General features: G+C 42.1%; 2 protein-coding genes and 1 pseudogene across 11 annotated transcripts in view; 2 read left to right on the top strand and 1 right to left on the bottom strand.

Moving 5' to 3' along the window:
• The window catches only part of LOC123856136 (microsomal glutathione S-transferase 2-like), a 77,127-nt gene extending 62,966 nt beyond the window's left edge, over positions 1-14,161 (top strand). The window contains exon 3 of the mRNA XM_064581884.1: positions 960-14,161. Within this exon, the coding sequence (XP_064437954.1) occupies positions 9,365-9,802 (438 nt within the window). The 5' untranslated portion in view covers positions 960-9,364 and the 3' untranslated portion in view covers positions 9,803-14,161. The remainder of the gene's footprint in view (positions 1-959) is intronic.
• LOC123856088 (KRAB domain-containing protein 5-like) overlaps positions 1-15,767 on the top strand; it is a 212,269-nt gene that overhangs the window by 62,974 nt on the left and 133,528 nt on the right. The window lies entirely within an intron of this gene.
• LOC129046317 (glyceraldehyde-3-phosphate dehydrogenase-like) lies at positions 12,599-13,583 on the bottom strand (annotated as a pseudogene).

Here is a 15,767-nt window from a genome sequence, read left to right as displayed (position 1 = left end):
TTTTTTAAACTGCCTGTCTCTGGATTTTCATTTTGGTCATGCATACTTTACTGGATTTCATTTAGTTACCTGGTTTCTACTCTTCCTTCATGAGCACTTTTATGATAGATAGTTTGAATCCTTTGTCAGGTAATTTATAGTTCTTTATTAGTTTAGGGCCAGTTTTTGGAGGTTTGTCTTGTTCCTTTAATTGTAACACATTTTTCTGCTCCTCTGTATGCCTTGTGATCTTTTGGTGATGTTTGGAAATTTAAAAACCAGCCCTGGACCCAGAATTTATGTACTTGCTTTGTAATGGAGAACACAGATAACAGCCATCTGTGCGGTAATTGTGGGGCCTATCAAACATACTCTGGGGATGTGTAATGTCTGAGTGTTTGTACTTTCACAGTTAGATCATTGTTGTTGTTTCCTGTTAATTACACATGATCTTCAGCACTGCAGTCTCTGGCTTTTGAGCAGGTCTTACCTGTTCTGTGAGTAGTCACCGCAATGCATCAAGTGGGTGTTCCCATTGTTCCCATTCCCTCAGCCTTCCATGTCATGCATGAAAGAAACAAGTCCTCCAGGCAGCTGTAAAGAAGCCAGATTATTGCCCACAGAGTTCACGCGTGTCTTTCCTGAGCAGAGTTGAGAGTTTTCTCGCAGTCTTGTCATGGAGTGCCAGGTCGGGTGAACAGCTTACTGGGGCAATGGAACAAACTTTCCTTCTCTCTTCAAACAGGCTTTTCTTCATTTGTGTTTGCCTGAGGGTGCTGTGTTCTCCCAGCTGCTTCTGGAGCACTCAAAAAGGCAATTTGGTTAGTTTGTGTCTTCATGAAGGAGCAAAGTCCTCCTCCTTCCTATTTCTCCATCTTACTCATGTCATCTGATGAATATTAATTTTATACATTAGCATTTTAAAGTATATACTTGCAAGCATACTATGTGGGATAATTTATTTGGTATTTTTCAATTAGGTCTTCTCATGACACCTGGGATTTTTACAAAAAACAGTCAACGAAAATGTATTCCATAACCTGCTACTGGGAAGACAGTGGAAGCTGCATCTTTGAGATCACAGTTAATGAAAGACTGAGAAGGAGGGCAGAAACAGTGTTATAATGGATATAACTAAACCAGGACCATTACCCTTAATCGAATCCTTCCTGCCAGAAGAAATAGAGAGTAGAAAACATTTTGGGGAAAATCCCGCTTTAAGACCATTATGTTTGCAGAACTCTGAATACAAAGCCTCAGCTCCTTTTTTTATACATACGTTTTCTCTGAAAACAAAAGCAGACATTCTGGAAAATTACCTATTCCATGCTGCAAGTAATGATTTGAACCATTTCAAATATAGGAGGTATTAATTATTCAAAGGTTTCTATAAATTAGAAATTTGAAGACTAAAAGTCTAATAATCGATTTCAGAATTCCCTTCCGGAGGGTTCTGATTCTTCTACCAACAAATAGTCTGTCCTATTCCAGAGTCCCTAATTTTGATACATTTGGAGTGTCTTTATCCAACCGTCACTGTTCAATAGATACCACATAATACATAATGTGGAGCAGCATTTTGTGTGTGATGAACTTTGGCTGGCCTTTTGTGAGGACTTGATCTTCAATAATTACCAAGGTGTTTATAATGGAGAAAAAATTTATGAATGTGATAAATACGGAAATAAACATTAACAAGGGTAAATCCTAATAAACTTTAAAGAACTCCGTTTCCAGATACCAGTATATAAAACAAATGCATGTTGGAAAGTCTTCTATCAAGCTTTAACCTTTTTATATGTCGTCATATCCTTCCTGAAGAGATGATTTACTAATGTAGTAAATGTGTCAGAGCTTTAAAGCAGTTCAAAACTCAACAGCATAGACTTCATACTGAGAAGAAACCTTACATGTGTAAGGAATATGGCAAAGCCTTTACCCAGCATTCAAGACTTCCTGGACATCAGAGAATCAGATACTGGGGAGAAACCTCAAAAATGAAATGAATGTGACAAAGCCTTTTACTGGCACACAAAACTTTCTAAACATCAGAGAATACATACTGGGAAGAAATCTTACAAATGTAAACAATTTGGTGAAACCTTTAAGCATTGCTTAAAACTTCTTTGACATCAGAGTATACATATGTAGGAGAATCCCAACCCCTGCATTGTACCAGAATCAACTGTACTTATGAATGCAATGGGATCGCCTAAGAGGTATTACGTCTTCCCAGTAGAATTAAGCCTCAAATGATTTGAGATTATCTTTTCCAAATTTATATATTGTATATTTTCCTTCCTTTTGTAACTACTGGGACCTTATGACTGCTATAATGCAGATGATATAGAAGTATTATCGAGAGGGGTGCCTAGATGGCAGTCAGTTAGGCCTCCAGCTCTTGATTTCAGCTCAGGTTCATGAGATCGAGCCCTGTGTCAGACTCTACACTCAGTGCCCAGTCTGCTTGAGATTTTCTCTCCCTCTCCCTCTATCCCTCTTGCTTGTGCTCTCTGTCAAATAAATAATAAAGTGAATCATTAAAAAGTATAATAATGTAGCTATCTCACTTTTTGGTATTGCTGCCTTGGACCCCGTTTGATATAACTAGGCTGTTTGCAGGAGGTTTGAACTGACTTGCTCCTCCTGATAGCGAGTATATTCGGTAACAGTCCTCACAGTTACAAGCTAGTGTAAGTTCCTGATATGACAACCCCAGCAGTCCTTGTAAACAACAATCTCCATTCCCAGTATATTTCCCTTGTGCATTCTGTAGAGAAGACCCCTACAGAGGTTATCATACTCCACATATTTTGGTTTGAATTGTGCCTTCTAGACTTGCCCATGAAGTGCAAGGTGTGCCAACCATGGACCCTAATAAATGTATCTGCCCCAGTTCCTGCCTCTTTATCTGCCTGCACTCCTTGACTCCATCATGTACTTGTCAAGGCATATTGTGTACATCCTCTAGGATCTATGAGTAATGAACTTGGCTATTTCATTTTCCTTGGTGTCCTTTTATTGAAACTTGACTCACCACAAAAGCCCAGGGACTCTACAAATGCTAGTGTAACGGGCGCCCGGGTGGCTCAGTCATTGAGCGTCTGCCTTCGACTCAGGTCATGATCCCAGGGCCCTGGGATCGAGTCCCGCATCAGGCTCCCTGCTCCGCGGGAAGCCTGCTTCTCCCTCTCCCACTCCCCCTGCTTGTATTCCCTCTCTCGCTGTGTGTCTCTCTCTCTGTCAAATAAATAAATAAAATCTTTAAAAAAAAAAAAAAGGCGCTCGGGGTGCCTGGGTGGCTCAGTCGTTGAGCGTCTGCCTTCAGCTCAGGTCATGATCTCGGGGTCCTGGGATCGAGCCCCGCATCGGGCTCCCTGCTCCACGGGAAGCCTGCTTCCCTCTCTCCCACTCCCCCTGTTTGTGTTCCCTCTCTCGCTGTTTCTCTCTCTGTCAAATAAATAAAATCTTAAAAAAAAAAAAATGCTAGTGTAACAAAGTCACTAGAAATATACTTAATAAGCCATACCTGCAGAATTGTAAATCACCATTTATAAAGTTTTATTCTATACTATTCTTTGTTCATGAGGTTTTTTTTGCGTGTCCTGAGCAAAAAAGATTCCCATGGCTTTGGTATGCATGGAATGCAAATTGTAAATACACAGAGCTTAAGATATAATTTAGGTGTAAAAGAACTAAGGAAAATGTTTGTGTTTGTATGTGTATCAACATTTAACTATTAGTAGACTACTGTTGACCAGAAACCTTACTGAGAACATAAACAGTTTGATCACATATTTGGAATGTTATTAGTAAAACCATGGGGCCACAACTCTCTGATCACAAAAGATGAACAAAACTGCTTGTTCAATGCTGGTAATCTGTATTTTGACCTAGGATCATACAGTGGTTTTGCAGTAGCTTATTTAGACCATGTTTGAACTTACTTAATTAATGAAACTCAATGTTTTGTGTGTGCATGTTAATACTAATGTGTGGTGAATGATATGTTATCCTTGCACTAATTTTAATCTACTCCACATTAAACAAAGTTGTACGTAAAGAGACTAACTATAATGTATTGTTGAACCTTGAACACCATGGGATTGAACTGTGCATGTCCACTTACATGTACATATTTTTTATAGTACACTACTGTAAGTGTATTTTCCCTTTTTTTTTTTAAAGATTTTATTTATTTGAGAGAGAGAAGGAGGGAGAGCACGAATTGGCGGAAGGGCAGAGGGAGAGAGAAAGGGAGATGCAGACTCCCCACCAAGGGCAAAGCTCCATACCAGGCTTGATCCCGGGACTCTGAGATGGTGACCTGAGCTGAAGTCAGACGCCTAAACAACTGAGCCACCTAGTCGTCCCTCCTCATGATTTTCTTAGTAGCATTTTCTTTTCCCTACCTTCGGAGAAGTCAGATCCTGTCTTCATGATTTCATAAATTCCTATGTAGTATTGAGGACAGATGCTGTTGGATGATAGAGATTCCTGTACTTTTCAGGCCAAAACCCATGGGAGTGGAAGGAGAGGGGTTGGTGGAAGATGCAAATGTTGTGGCCATACCCTTCAAATGTCACATGGCAGAGTAGTTGTTGGAAATGTAGAAGCCTTGTGGACACTGGAAGTATCAGGAAGGTGTGTGCTGTCATTTTTCAAAGCACTAGAATCTTAGGTATATAAGCCCAACGTCAGTCTGGTCCACTGTAGATGGATGTCATTGCAGTGAAGCTGATCCACAGCTGGTAGGAAACTCGGTTCTGCTTGAGCCCCATGTCAACTGTTATTCTTTGAGGTCTGTTCAAGGCACTGATTAGTTGGGGGACAGTTCACCAGTCAGAGAGAGTGAGCATTTCTGCCTCAAAACAGTCCACGTACTTTTTAAAAATAGATGTTCCTATGTTCACTCACAGCTCATGCTGCATTTTTAACCATCCTATGGGCAGCATGAAAGAGGGTTTCTGTCCGTTGTGAAAACTGATACCATGAAGTTGGGTAGTAGTAGGTTGTGCTCACATTTAACATTGGTACAAGTGAAGCATAATGATGCTTTTTTGGGTAGCTGTTGTTTGTGTTCAGCTACACCATGAAAAGGCAGATGTGTCCTTATAGAAAAGAAGATGTATATTGTGTATTATGTATGTAATGAGTAGGTGGATGCTCATGTCTGATAAAATGGCTCATACACACTATGGTATACTCTACTTGTTCCATTTCTTCTCTCTGCTATTGTCTAGCAGCAGACATCGTGGTAACACTTGTTGTCATGGCCAAAGACGCTTGCCCCACCTTCAGGCATCAAACCATGTTCCATGCATCAAGGAGGTGGTGGTAATCTGCTAGGACTCAGGGAATTTGTTTTAGAACCACTCCTTTCTCTCTCAGAGCAGGCCAACCTCTTTCAGGTGCTTCTCTCTTCATCTCACTGACCAGAACGCTGTCATGAGGCCACTCTGAGTAACCACATATCTGTACACAGGTGGACGTGTGAGCTTGTTGGGAATGGCCAGCGTTACCTGAATGGTTTCAAGGCATCTGATACAAAGGACATGCCTTGCACTAGAATCAGATGTTATGAAAAGGCCCTGAAATCTAGAGTGTGCCTACTGAGATTCACAATAATTTTATCATATATGGAAATAAAGTGCTGATTCTTCAGAGGTGAGCATGAGGAGCTTTTTATTTTATTTTATTTTTTTAAAGATTTTATTTATTTATTTGAGAGAGAATGAGATAGAGAGAGAGAGCACATGAGAGGGTGGAGGGTCAGAGGGAGAAGCAGACTCCCTGCTGAGCAGGGAGCCTGATGCGGGACTCGATCCCGGGACTCCAGGATCATGACCTGAGCCGAAGGCAGTCACTTAACCAACTGAGCCACCCAGGCGCCCCAATGAGGAGCTTTTTAGTCTGTAGTCATTTATGTTCTCATAGTAGAAATCATCAAATGCAGATTCATAGAATTCTATATTCGACTCCATTATAAATTATAACATCTGTTTTTGGCTATATGTATTTCTATCCTATTTCATATCATATATATACATATACATTGATATATGTATACATATCTTATTATCTTAGTTCATCTTATTTGATGAAATATTTGAATAAATTCCAATTCATTCTAAGTTGGATTATTTTGATGAAAGAGTGTGATGAGAAGTGTATTCATGGGTGATCCCAGGAAGCTGGAGGAGGGCACTGAAGGAAGTGACATGTGGAAGATGAGGTAGCCAAGACAGACTATGTTACGGTACTATTTATTTATGAATACGGTAAATGTCTAGGTTGTGTGTATGTGTCACATAAGTAACATCACCACAGAGAGAATATCTAAGAGTGACTATCTGCATTATTCAGGAATGATCTTTGACTTAGTTACTGTAGAGGCTATCAAATTTATTTTGCATCAGAACGACCTGGACCACTTGTAAAATCTCAGATTTCCAGGCCTCTTCCCATGTTACCATTTCATTATTTCTGGGCTGGGCTGTAGTCCCCCCAATTTTCCGTTCTTAAAGTTCTCAGGTTATGCCAATGAGGCCTGTTTGGGGAACCTGCTTTGAGCATGACACTCTGGGGGCATCTTTATGGTTGGCCTCTTCAATGAAGTTGTTAGCCCATGAAGAATGCAGTCAGATATACAGATGGTCATGAATTGTTTTAGGTAGACTGTGGTCTTGGTTCTCCAGATGTGAAAGTGGGTCATGTGTAGGCTGGACTTCTGTGTTTAAACTCTGGAAGCTGGACCTGTGTACCTGGTCTTCAGTGCTCAGTTAAATACCCATTCAGGGTATATGTAGGTGTCCAGGGCTGGATCTTACACTCTTAAGTCTTAGACCATGGAGGCTGTTCTGTGTGAAGATTTCTGGATGAAGCATTGCTTGTCAGACAGAGGAGATAATCCAAGAACAGGTCTTCTGGAAGGGCCTCTTGTTGCTGTAGGTACAGGTTCAAATGTTGACTCTACCAATATTATATGATCATTAATCCTTTTTTTTAATTAAACTATTTTCATCAGTTATAAGAAAAAAAACAACCTATTTCTGTTCTATGAAGAGAAAAACCCAGTTCTTCCCTAATGTGTTTCTCTGCTCTGTGTCCCTCTTAGTACATAGAGCACTTCTGACACTTCTGGTCACAAATACATAGTGGAGGTGCTTTCCCCAGAACAAAAAGCAAGTCTCCAATACCATCTGGATGTCTTACGATTTAACTTAATTTGAACACTATTTACCGAGGTATCTTCAGGTCCCACAGTTAAGGGTTCAGTTCCACAGGACTGCCCTCCCGCCTTACGTAATATTTGCAGGCACTATTCACGAGCTCAGGCTATTACCCGTATTTGTGAATGACTGGGTATAGTTTAGAGATTCCAATAATGTATTCCTTGGGTTCAATTAGTTTGCTAGAAGGGCTTGTAAACCTCAGGGAAACACGTTTACCAGCTAGTTAACCATAAAGGTGGGCACCTGGGTGGCTCAGTCAGTTAAGCGTCTGCCTTCAGCTCAGGTCATGATCCCAAGGTCCTGGGATCGTGTCTCGCATCAGGCTCCCTGCAGGAGTTCTACCTCTTATGTCGTCATTATTTCCCTTTACTGCATGGGAACCAGGACAAGTTTGAGAGGTTTTTCTCGGTCATCTGAATGTAGCCAAGTATTGTTCCTTTCTCTTGGTGTTATCCTAGACACCTTGGCAGTTTTTGGTTTGAAACATTTTCTCCATGATTTTGGATGCGGATGTATTTTTAGTTCCACATAGTGTCCAGAGGTGTGTCCTTTGGCAACTCTGGCTCCTTGTCTTCCAGGCCATCACCATCAGTCCCAGAACCCCAGGTGGGCAAAGCATTAAGGAACAAACAGTCTCGCATTCCATTAGCCCTTCCAGTGTCCTCTGCTGGAATCTATAGGAGCTGCTAAATATCACCATTACCATGTTTGTGTGTTACAAGAAGATCAATAAATACATCACAAATGCTGTAGATAATTGGCACCTGTTCTGCTATATTTTGTGATAAACACGTGTAGACTTTATGCAGCATTCAGATGTACCTCCGGTGTTTTTTGTGTAGGATTCATTATGGCTGTCATTCTGTGCAAACACAAGCGTAGGGGCCAACATGTTCATAGGAACAGTATCACACCTAGATCGTCCCCTGAGCTAACACCTACTACATTTCTGTCCTGGAAAGCACCTTTGTAACTTTTTTTTTGATTTTTTTTTTTTAATTTATTTATTTGAGACAGAGAGAGAGTAGGAGCTGTGGGGAGAGGCAGAGGGAGAGGGAGAAGCAGACTCCCCACTGAGCAGGGAGCCCAACATGGGGCTCGATCCCAGGACCCTGAGATCATGACCTGAGCCGAAGGCAGACGCTTAACGACTGAGCCACCCAGGTGCCCCCACCTTTGTAACTTTTTATACCCTCTCTGCCGTCATTGTAATGTTTCTCTTCTTCATCAGACCACCTGGTAGCAAGTGAACAACTTGGCCTTGATGGATGTATATTTCCCAACTGCCAGGCACCTTTATTCTCTTGGGTGATGACCACTGTATATCCAGGTCCTTCTCTGTATCCTGGAGGAATTCCAAGACTTCCTCATCTCATGAGAAAATGTAGTCTGTTTTTGTCTATGTCAGTCATTTCTATATTCATGTCTCACAGGGTGTTATGTACAATTACAAGCCAGTCACATTGTAGGTAAAATTGTGAATAAAATAGAAAATCTGTTTCAGGGGCGCCTGGGGGGCTCAGTCGGTGAAGCGTCTGCCTTCGGCTCAGGTCATGGTCCCAGGGTCCTGGGATCGAGTCCCACATTGGGATCCCTGCTCCACGGGAAGCCTGCTTCTCCCTCTCCCACTCCTCCTGCTTGTGTTCCCTCTCTCACTGTGTCTCTCTGTCAAATAAATAAATGAAATCTTTAAAAAATAAAATAAAATAAAATAAATAAAATAAATGTTTTTTGGGGCGCCTGGGTGGCTCAGTCATTAAGCGTCTGCCTTCAGCTCAGGTCATGATCCCAGGGTCCTGGGATCGAGCCCCACATCGGGATCCCTGCTCAGTGGGGAGCCTGCTTCTCCCTCTCCCACTCCCTCTGCTTGTGTTCCCTCTCTCGCTATGTCTCTCTCTGTCAAATAAATCAATAAAATCTTTAAAAAAAAATCTGTTTCAGTAATAAGAAATTACAGCTGTACAATGAATCCCTTGTAATTATATAATTATCCATAGGATATGTTGTATTAATGGTCCCAGGAGATAAAGGTTACAGTTCAATCAGTAATGAAACCGTTGCTCCTGAAATAAAACAGACATACTCGAAATACATTTGAATGTGGGGATTTCAACAAATAGTTCCCTGAACCAGAACCTTCCATGTGAAAGATGGCTGGGCATTCAATCTTGCTGGCTGCTGTCTCAGTCCAGTCGGCCTGTCAACAAAGTTATTTTGCTTTGCATGTAGGAAAGGCAAGATTAAAATACGAAGTCACACCTCTGGCAGTCTCTGGGTCACCAGAGTTTGAAAGAATATTTTGTGCACAACAAAACTGTGTGGAGTTTTACCCCATATTTCTGATTACATTGTGGATGGCTGGATGGTATTTTAATCAAGTTTTTGCTACTTGTCTGGGTCTGGTCTACTACATACGTCGCCAGTATTTCTGGGGATATTCAGAAGCAGCTAAAAAAAGGATCACCGGTTTCCGGCTGAGTCTGGGGAGTCTGGCCTTGCTGACGGTCCTAGGCGTCCTGGGGATTGCAAACAGCTTTCTGGATGAATACCTGGACCTCAATGTCGCCAAGAAACGGAGACACTTCTAACGTTCCCCCCTCCCTTTGCCGAAATGCTTGCAGAAGCTATTTCCACCCTGAAGGTCATGTGGGGTCAATTGATCAATTCTTAAAAAGAAAAAAAAAATACATTTGAATGTGTGGGGTTTTTTTTTTAAGATTTTATTTATTTATTTGATAGAGACAGTGAGAGAGGAAACACAGTAGGGGGAGTAGGGGAGGGAGAAGCAGGCTCCCCGCCGATCAGGGAGTCCGATGCGGGGCTCGATCCCAGGACTCCGGGATCAGGACCTGAGCCAAAGACAGACCACCCAGGCGCCCCATTGAATTTGTATCTTTCAATATAAGATATTTTACTAATATATACCTGGGCATGGGGTTTTGAAGACAGTTCCACAAAGATGGTTAACGTGTTTGGTGGTCCTTCAACAAACTGGCACTCCTGATCATCAATGCCAAATCTGTAAGTTTTAACGAGCATAGGCTTAAAACCTGCCACACTAGGTCCTGCCTTAGTACAGCCTCAGGAAGGAGATCCATTAACAGTGCAAGGTTAAGACCCACAACAAATCTAGAAACATGAGCACAACTACAGCTACCTGTAACCCATGTTAACTGAAGTAGAGGCTTCTTACTCCAGAGAGCCCTGCCCAGGGACAGGATACATCACACCTGCATCAGAGGATGCTGCTCCACCAGGATAGGTCTGTGCTCTATCTGATGACCCCGACGAAACCTAAGGTTTCCACTACCTGTATCCCTATGGGGGCATCAATTCAGTCTCACTGGGGACATACTCTCCAGTATCAGGGACTCTTTGGAATATATAGGGATGTCCTGTGTAGACTGTGTAGAATTTGAATATGTTTCCCATTCAGAGAAAGTGGAGTGAGTCATCCAGGGTCCTCTCCTCCCTCCATAGAAGAAATCGCCTTCATGGTCCAGGTGGGAGTCCCTCCTGTGGTTAAAGAACACTGAGCAGGTGTAGAGATGCAAATAGATAGAAACTGATTGTTTCCGTGGCAGTCGAGTCATGATCCATAACATCCAGAAATTTTTAGAGCAAATGGGTACATTTTTGAATTCAGGATTGTGGAGTCAATGGGAGGAAGCAGTGGTATACCGGGGACTTGACTTCAGTTGAGTCAGTTCCCTCTCTGTGTTGTGGTGTGAGTTCTGGTGTCACCTTTGATGGGTCATCTGTGGACCAAAGAATTCTTAGTAGCAGTAACATTTATTTTGCATTCTTGTAAGAATAAAAGCTTTCTAATATAATTGCCCCCGAAAATGCTAAGTGTTTATGTTAAGTTGCTTTTTATTTTATTTTCTGAAATAGGAATGAGACTAAATAGATTAAAACAATATGAACTCTGGGTGTTGAATTTCTCTGGGAAGGCTTAGGAATGACAGGCCTAGACATACCCCAGAAGCAGGGAGATCAGAGCCTACAGCCAGCTCCCTCCCAAACCCAAACCAGATCCACCCCCTTCTGAGGCTGTGTCCAGGTCTGGCCTGGCTCTGGAGTTCCTCCCTTCCCAGGACAGATTGGAGATCCGATTCTGAGTGGCTGTTCCTTTCATCTCTCCAGGGCTGGTGCTCACAATTCCCAAAACCCAGAATCCGATAAATGGGAGCAAAGGACTAAATATTTTAGCCTTCATTTCTATCATTAAATCGTGTGCTTTACCAGCCTTTCACCCAGAATCCTGTTTTTCATTCCTGCAGATTGAGTAGTTGCTCAAGTAACAAAACATAAATCTATGTATACATTATGACATGATTAAAACAATCTAGCTAATTAACATGCCCATCACCTCATAGTGTTATGATTTTTGATTTCTGATTTTTTAATTAATTTTTGTTGAGAATATTGAAGATATATTCTCTTAGAAAATATCAAGTATAATAATAGACACAGAATTATCTGTATTCACCATGCTGTACTTTAGATCCCCAGAATTTATTCGTCTTGCATAAATAAAATTTTGTACTATTTGACCAACATCTCCCACTTCTCCCTCAGCCATGTCCTGAAATTGCAGTTCTACTCTGCTTTTAGGAGTTCAACTTTATTAGATTCCAGATATAATTGAGATAAAGCAGTATTTGCCATTTTCTGCGGCTTATTCCACTTACAATAAGATCCTCCAGGCTCACCTACTTTGTCTGAAATGGAAGGATGTCTGTCTTCTTTTTTTAAGACTGAATGTTGCATCCATATATCTTATGTATTATTGATGATACATAATATATTCTATGATATATGTATTTTATATCTTAAATAATATTATATAATGCATATATGTTATATTTTCTTTAACCACTCCTAGAATGCAGGAAAACTACAGGGAGATGACACTTTCTATTTGCTAGAATGACTAAATTTGAGAAAAAAATAAATTGTTAACACCAATGTGGAGGAATTAAAATGACCATACGTTGCTGATGAGTGTGGATAAAGTACAGGAAAACTGGCATTTACTTATAAAGTCAAACATTGTCTATCCTATAATGTGAACACAAGAATGAAAACTCTGTGAACCACTAATCTACCTTTCTGTATTTTTCCATTCATCCATATTTTGTTCCTATTATATAAAAACTTTTTTTTTTTTTTTTTTTTTGCTGGGTACAGTATACTTTATTCTGGTATATGATAAGGTAGGGCTCCCCCAGCCCCTCCCCTTCTTCAGGGGGTCTGAGATGGTAATTGGAGGTCAGGAGATTCTCAGTGTGTTGGGGGATGACTTGGGGCAAGGACTCCCCAGCCACTGAGGGCCTCTCTCTTCCTCTTGATCTTGCTCAGGCTGGTGGTCCAGAGGGCTCTTAGTCCTTGGAGGCCACGTGGACCATAAGGTTTGGCTACAGTTGCTATAGCCAAATTCGTTGTCATACCAGGAAATGAGCTTCACAAACTGGTCATTGAGAGCAATGCCAGCCCCAGAATCAAAGGTAGAAGAATGGGTGTCCCTGTGAACGTCACAGGAGACAACCTGGCCTTCAGTGTAGCTGAGGATGCCCTTGAGAGGGCCATCCAATGCCTGCTTCACCACCTCCTTGATGTCATCATATTTGGCAGCTTTCTCCTGGTGGCAGGTCAGATCCACAAATAACACACTGAGGGTAGGGACACAGAAGGCCATGCCAATGAGCTTCCCATTCATCTCAGGGATGTCCTTGCAGTGCTGGTAGAATCAGGGATAATGTACTGGGCAACCCCTCAGCCATCATTCCACAAATTCTCAGAGAGGCTGTCCATGGTCATCTGGGTAGCAGTGATGGCATGACGTGTGGTCATGAGTCCCTCCATGATGCCAAAGTTGTCATGAATGACCTTGGCCAGAGGGGCCAAGCAGTTGGTGGTGCAGGAGGCATTGCTGACAATCTTGAGGGAGTTGTCATATTTCTCATGGTTCATGCTTATCACAAACATGGGGGCATCAGCAGAAGGGACAGAGATGATGACCCACTTGGGTCCAACATTCAAGTAAACCCCAGCCATCTCCATGGTGGTGAAGATCCCGGTGGACTCAACAACATACTCAGCACCAGCATCACCCCTTTTGATGTTGGTGGGATCTCACTCCTGGAAGATGGAGATGGAGTTTCCATTGATTATAAGTTTCCCATTCTCAGCCTTGACTATGCCGTGAAATTTGCCACGGGTGGAGTCATACTGAATATGTAGACCATGTAGTTGAGATCAATAAATGGGTTATTGATGGCTACAATATCCGCTTTGCCAGATTTAAAAGAGCCCTGGTGACCAGGTGCTCAATTGGCCAAATGTGTTTACCCCAACCGTCACCATCGTGTCTTGGGGATGCGGCTTGCACTACCAGAAGACATGGCTGTCTGCTGATTGAGGGGGAGCAGAGAGCCACAAACTTTTTTTTTTAATCGATAGGGAAACAGGAGGCAAAGCAGATAGGTGGGTCCCAGTATGTACATCTTTGTGGTTATTATAGGACATCTAGTGCCCAGCTCGCAGGGTATTATGGGGATGAAATCATATATGTGAAGTTGCCCACACAGTGCACCCCATAACTTCCTTGTGAACAGAAAATCAGTGCTCAATCAACATTGCAGTAATCGATATATACACGTTGTTTTCCAAATAGAGACTTGCTTAGACATCAGTGCATTCAGTAGTCTTCTTTCTGTAAACTTTTTTTTTCTTTCTGTATACTTTAAAGTGCTATGTAAGATGTGGTCCTTCAGGATGGTGATTGTAGTCTTTGCTGGGAACCCACAGTAAACTCACAACAGTGAAAAGTAAATGATAAACTCTTTCCTGGGAACTCCCCAGGAGTTGTTTGTGTTGACGTAGATGGTGGGTGTGGGGGGCTCAGGTGCGCTGTGCCTGCATTCTCTAGTGTCGCCACTAAACGAGGGTCCCCAGGAACAGCATCAGCACTAACAAGTACTTGGGAAAGATGCCAATTCTCAGACCCCATTCCAAACCTGCAGAATCACCATTTATTCTGTGGGACCTGGAACACCGAATGATTTCTGTGCACATTAAAACTTGAAAGCACATCATTGCTTATCAGCCTGGGTTTACAGTAAAGATCCCAGGGTGAGTTTTAAGAACCACCATCACCTGGGCCCTCTGCCAGAGTCTGTCTATTGGTCAGGGTGAGAACATCAGTGCTGCTTTAACTATGCGCTTCAGGTGCTTCTCGGGTAGACCAGGGTGAAGCCCAAGGATTCGAAGGTATATTTGTGAAAGTTGACTTCAGCTTTCATTTGAAGAGAAGGTAACAGACTGGTCTGGAATTGGAAGGGGCAGGTCATTGCAGCCCACGTTCCCTGTGGCAGGATTTGTGGCTGTCTGTGGGAGGGGAAGACATCTGAAACCGGGGAAGGAGAAACTCACACGCAAATGTCCACGTAGGAGCTCTTTTTTTCTGAATCTTTTCCTGTGACAAAGTAGAGGTTGGCCTTTTGTGCAGTTCAAGATCCTTCTGTCTCTGAGCTGATGATAGCAGGTAATGAGGCCGTGTTGAGGCCTTTAAAGGCATACACGTGTGATTTCTTTACATAATATCACCCGAGAAAACAATCAAGAGCAAGAGGGAGAGGAAGAAATGGCTGCTTCTCAGGTAAGTTTCGTCTTGACTTAGCTCAGGGCAGTGTCCCCATTTCTTACCCAAATGCCATGTGTTTAGAATTTGCACATTTACTTCTCTACCTCTTGTCCTTCCTAGCAAATTTGTTTTGGACTGCAATTTATCCTTTTTTTTTTTATCTTTTTGCCTTGATTGGTCTTTTTTTTTTTAATATTTATTTATTTGAGAGAGAATGAGAGAGAGAGAGAGAGAGAGCATGAGAAGGGGGAGGGTCAGAGGGAGAAGTAGACTCCCTGCTGGGCATGGAGTCCGATGCGGGACTCGATCCCGGGACTCCAGGATCATGACCTGAGCCGAAGGCAGTGGCTTAACCAACTGAGCCACCCAGGCGCCCAACCATTTATCCTTTTAATGATAGTCAAAGTCAGCCCTTTAGGATATTCCCATCTTACATCCCTGGGGCCGTCTCTCCATTCTCTCCACCTGGGCTTTCTATGCAGCATGAAGAATTCCTACCATGAATTCATGACCTGCAAGTATTGAAAATATTCCCTTTGTGACAGATCAACATGGGGATGTGTTGATACCCAAGATCCTCACTGGGGATTTGTTGGGTTTTGGAATCTCAATGAAGGAGGAAATATGTAATATTTAGATTCTGTCTGGGTGTAGCCTGAGTCTATATAAACTGAACGACCATGAACAAACAATCCAGGTGGCTATCAGGCCCAGAATAAGTCAGTGTTCTGAAAAAGAAAGCCTTGCTGTCTAGATTGCTTCAACGAAGGAATTACTATTTGAAATACGTGAAAGATTACAGGATATGGGAGCTGTCTCTGGCTTGAAATCTCATAAAACTGCTATATTTTCATGATTGGAATCATAATATGATTTGTTTGTTTTGTAAACTTTATCACAATAGT

Source organism: Mirounga angustirostris, unplaced genomic scaffold, assembly GCF_029215605.1.
Source record: "Mirounga angustirostris isolate CCGP_5_RB_7025 unplaced genomic scaffold, mMirAng1.0.hap1 SCAF_16, whole genome shotgun sequence".
Classification (NCBI taxonomy): domain Eukaryota; kingdom Metazoa; phylum Chordata; class Mammalia; order Carnivora; family Phocidae; genus Mirounga; species Mirounga angustirostris.
This window is presented reverse-complemented; position numbering and strand designations above follow the sequence as displayed.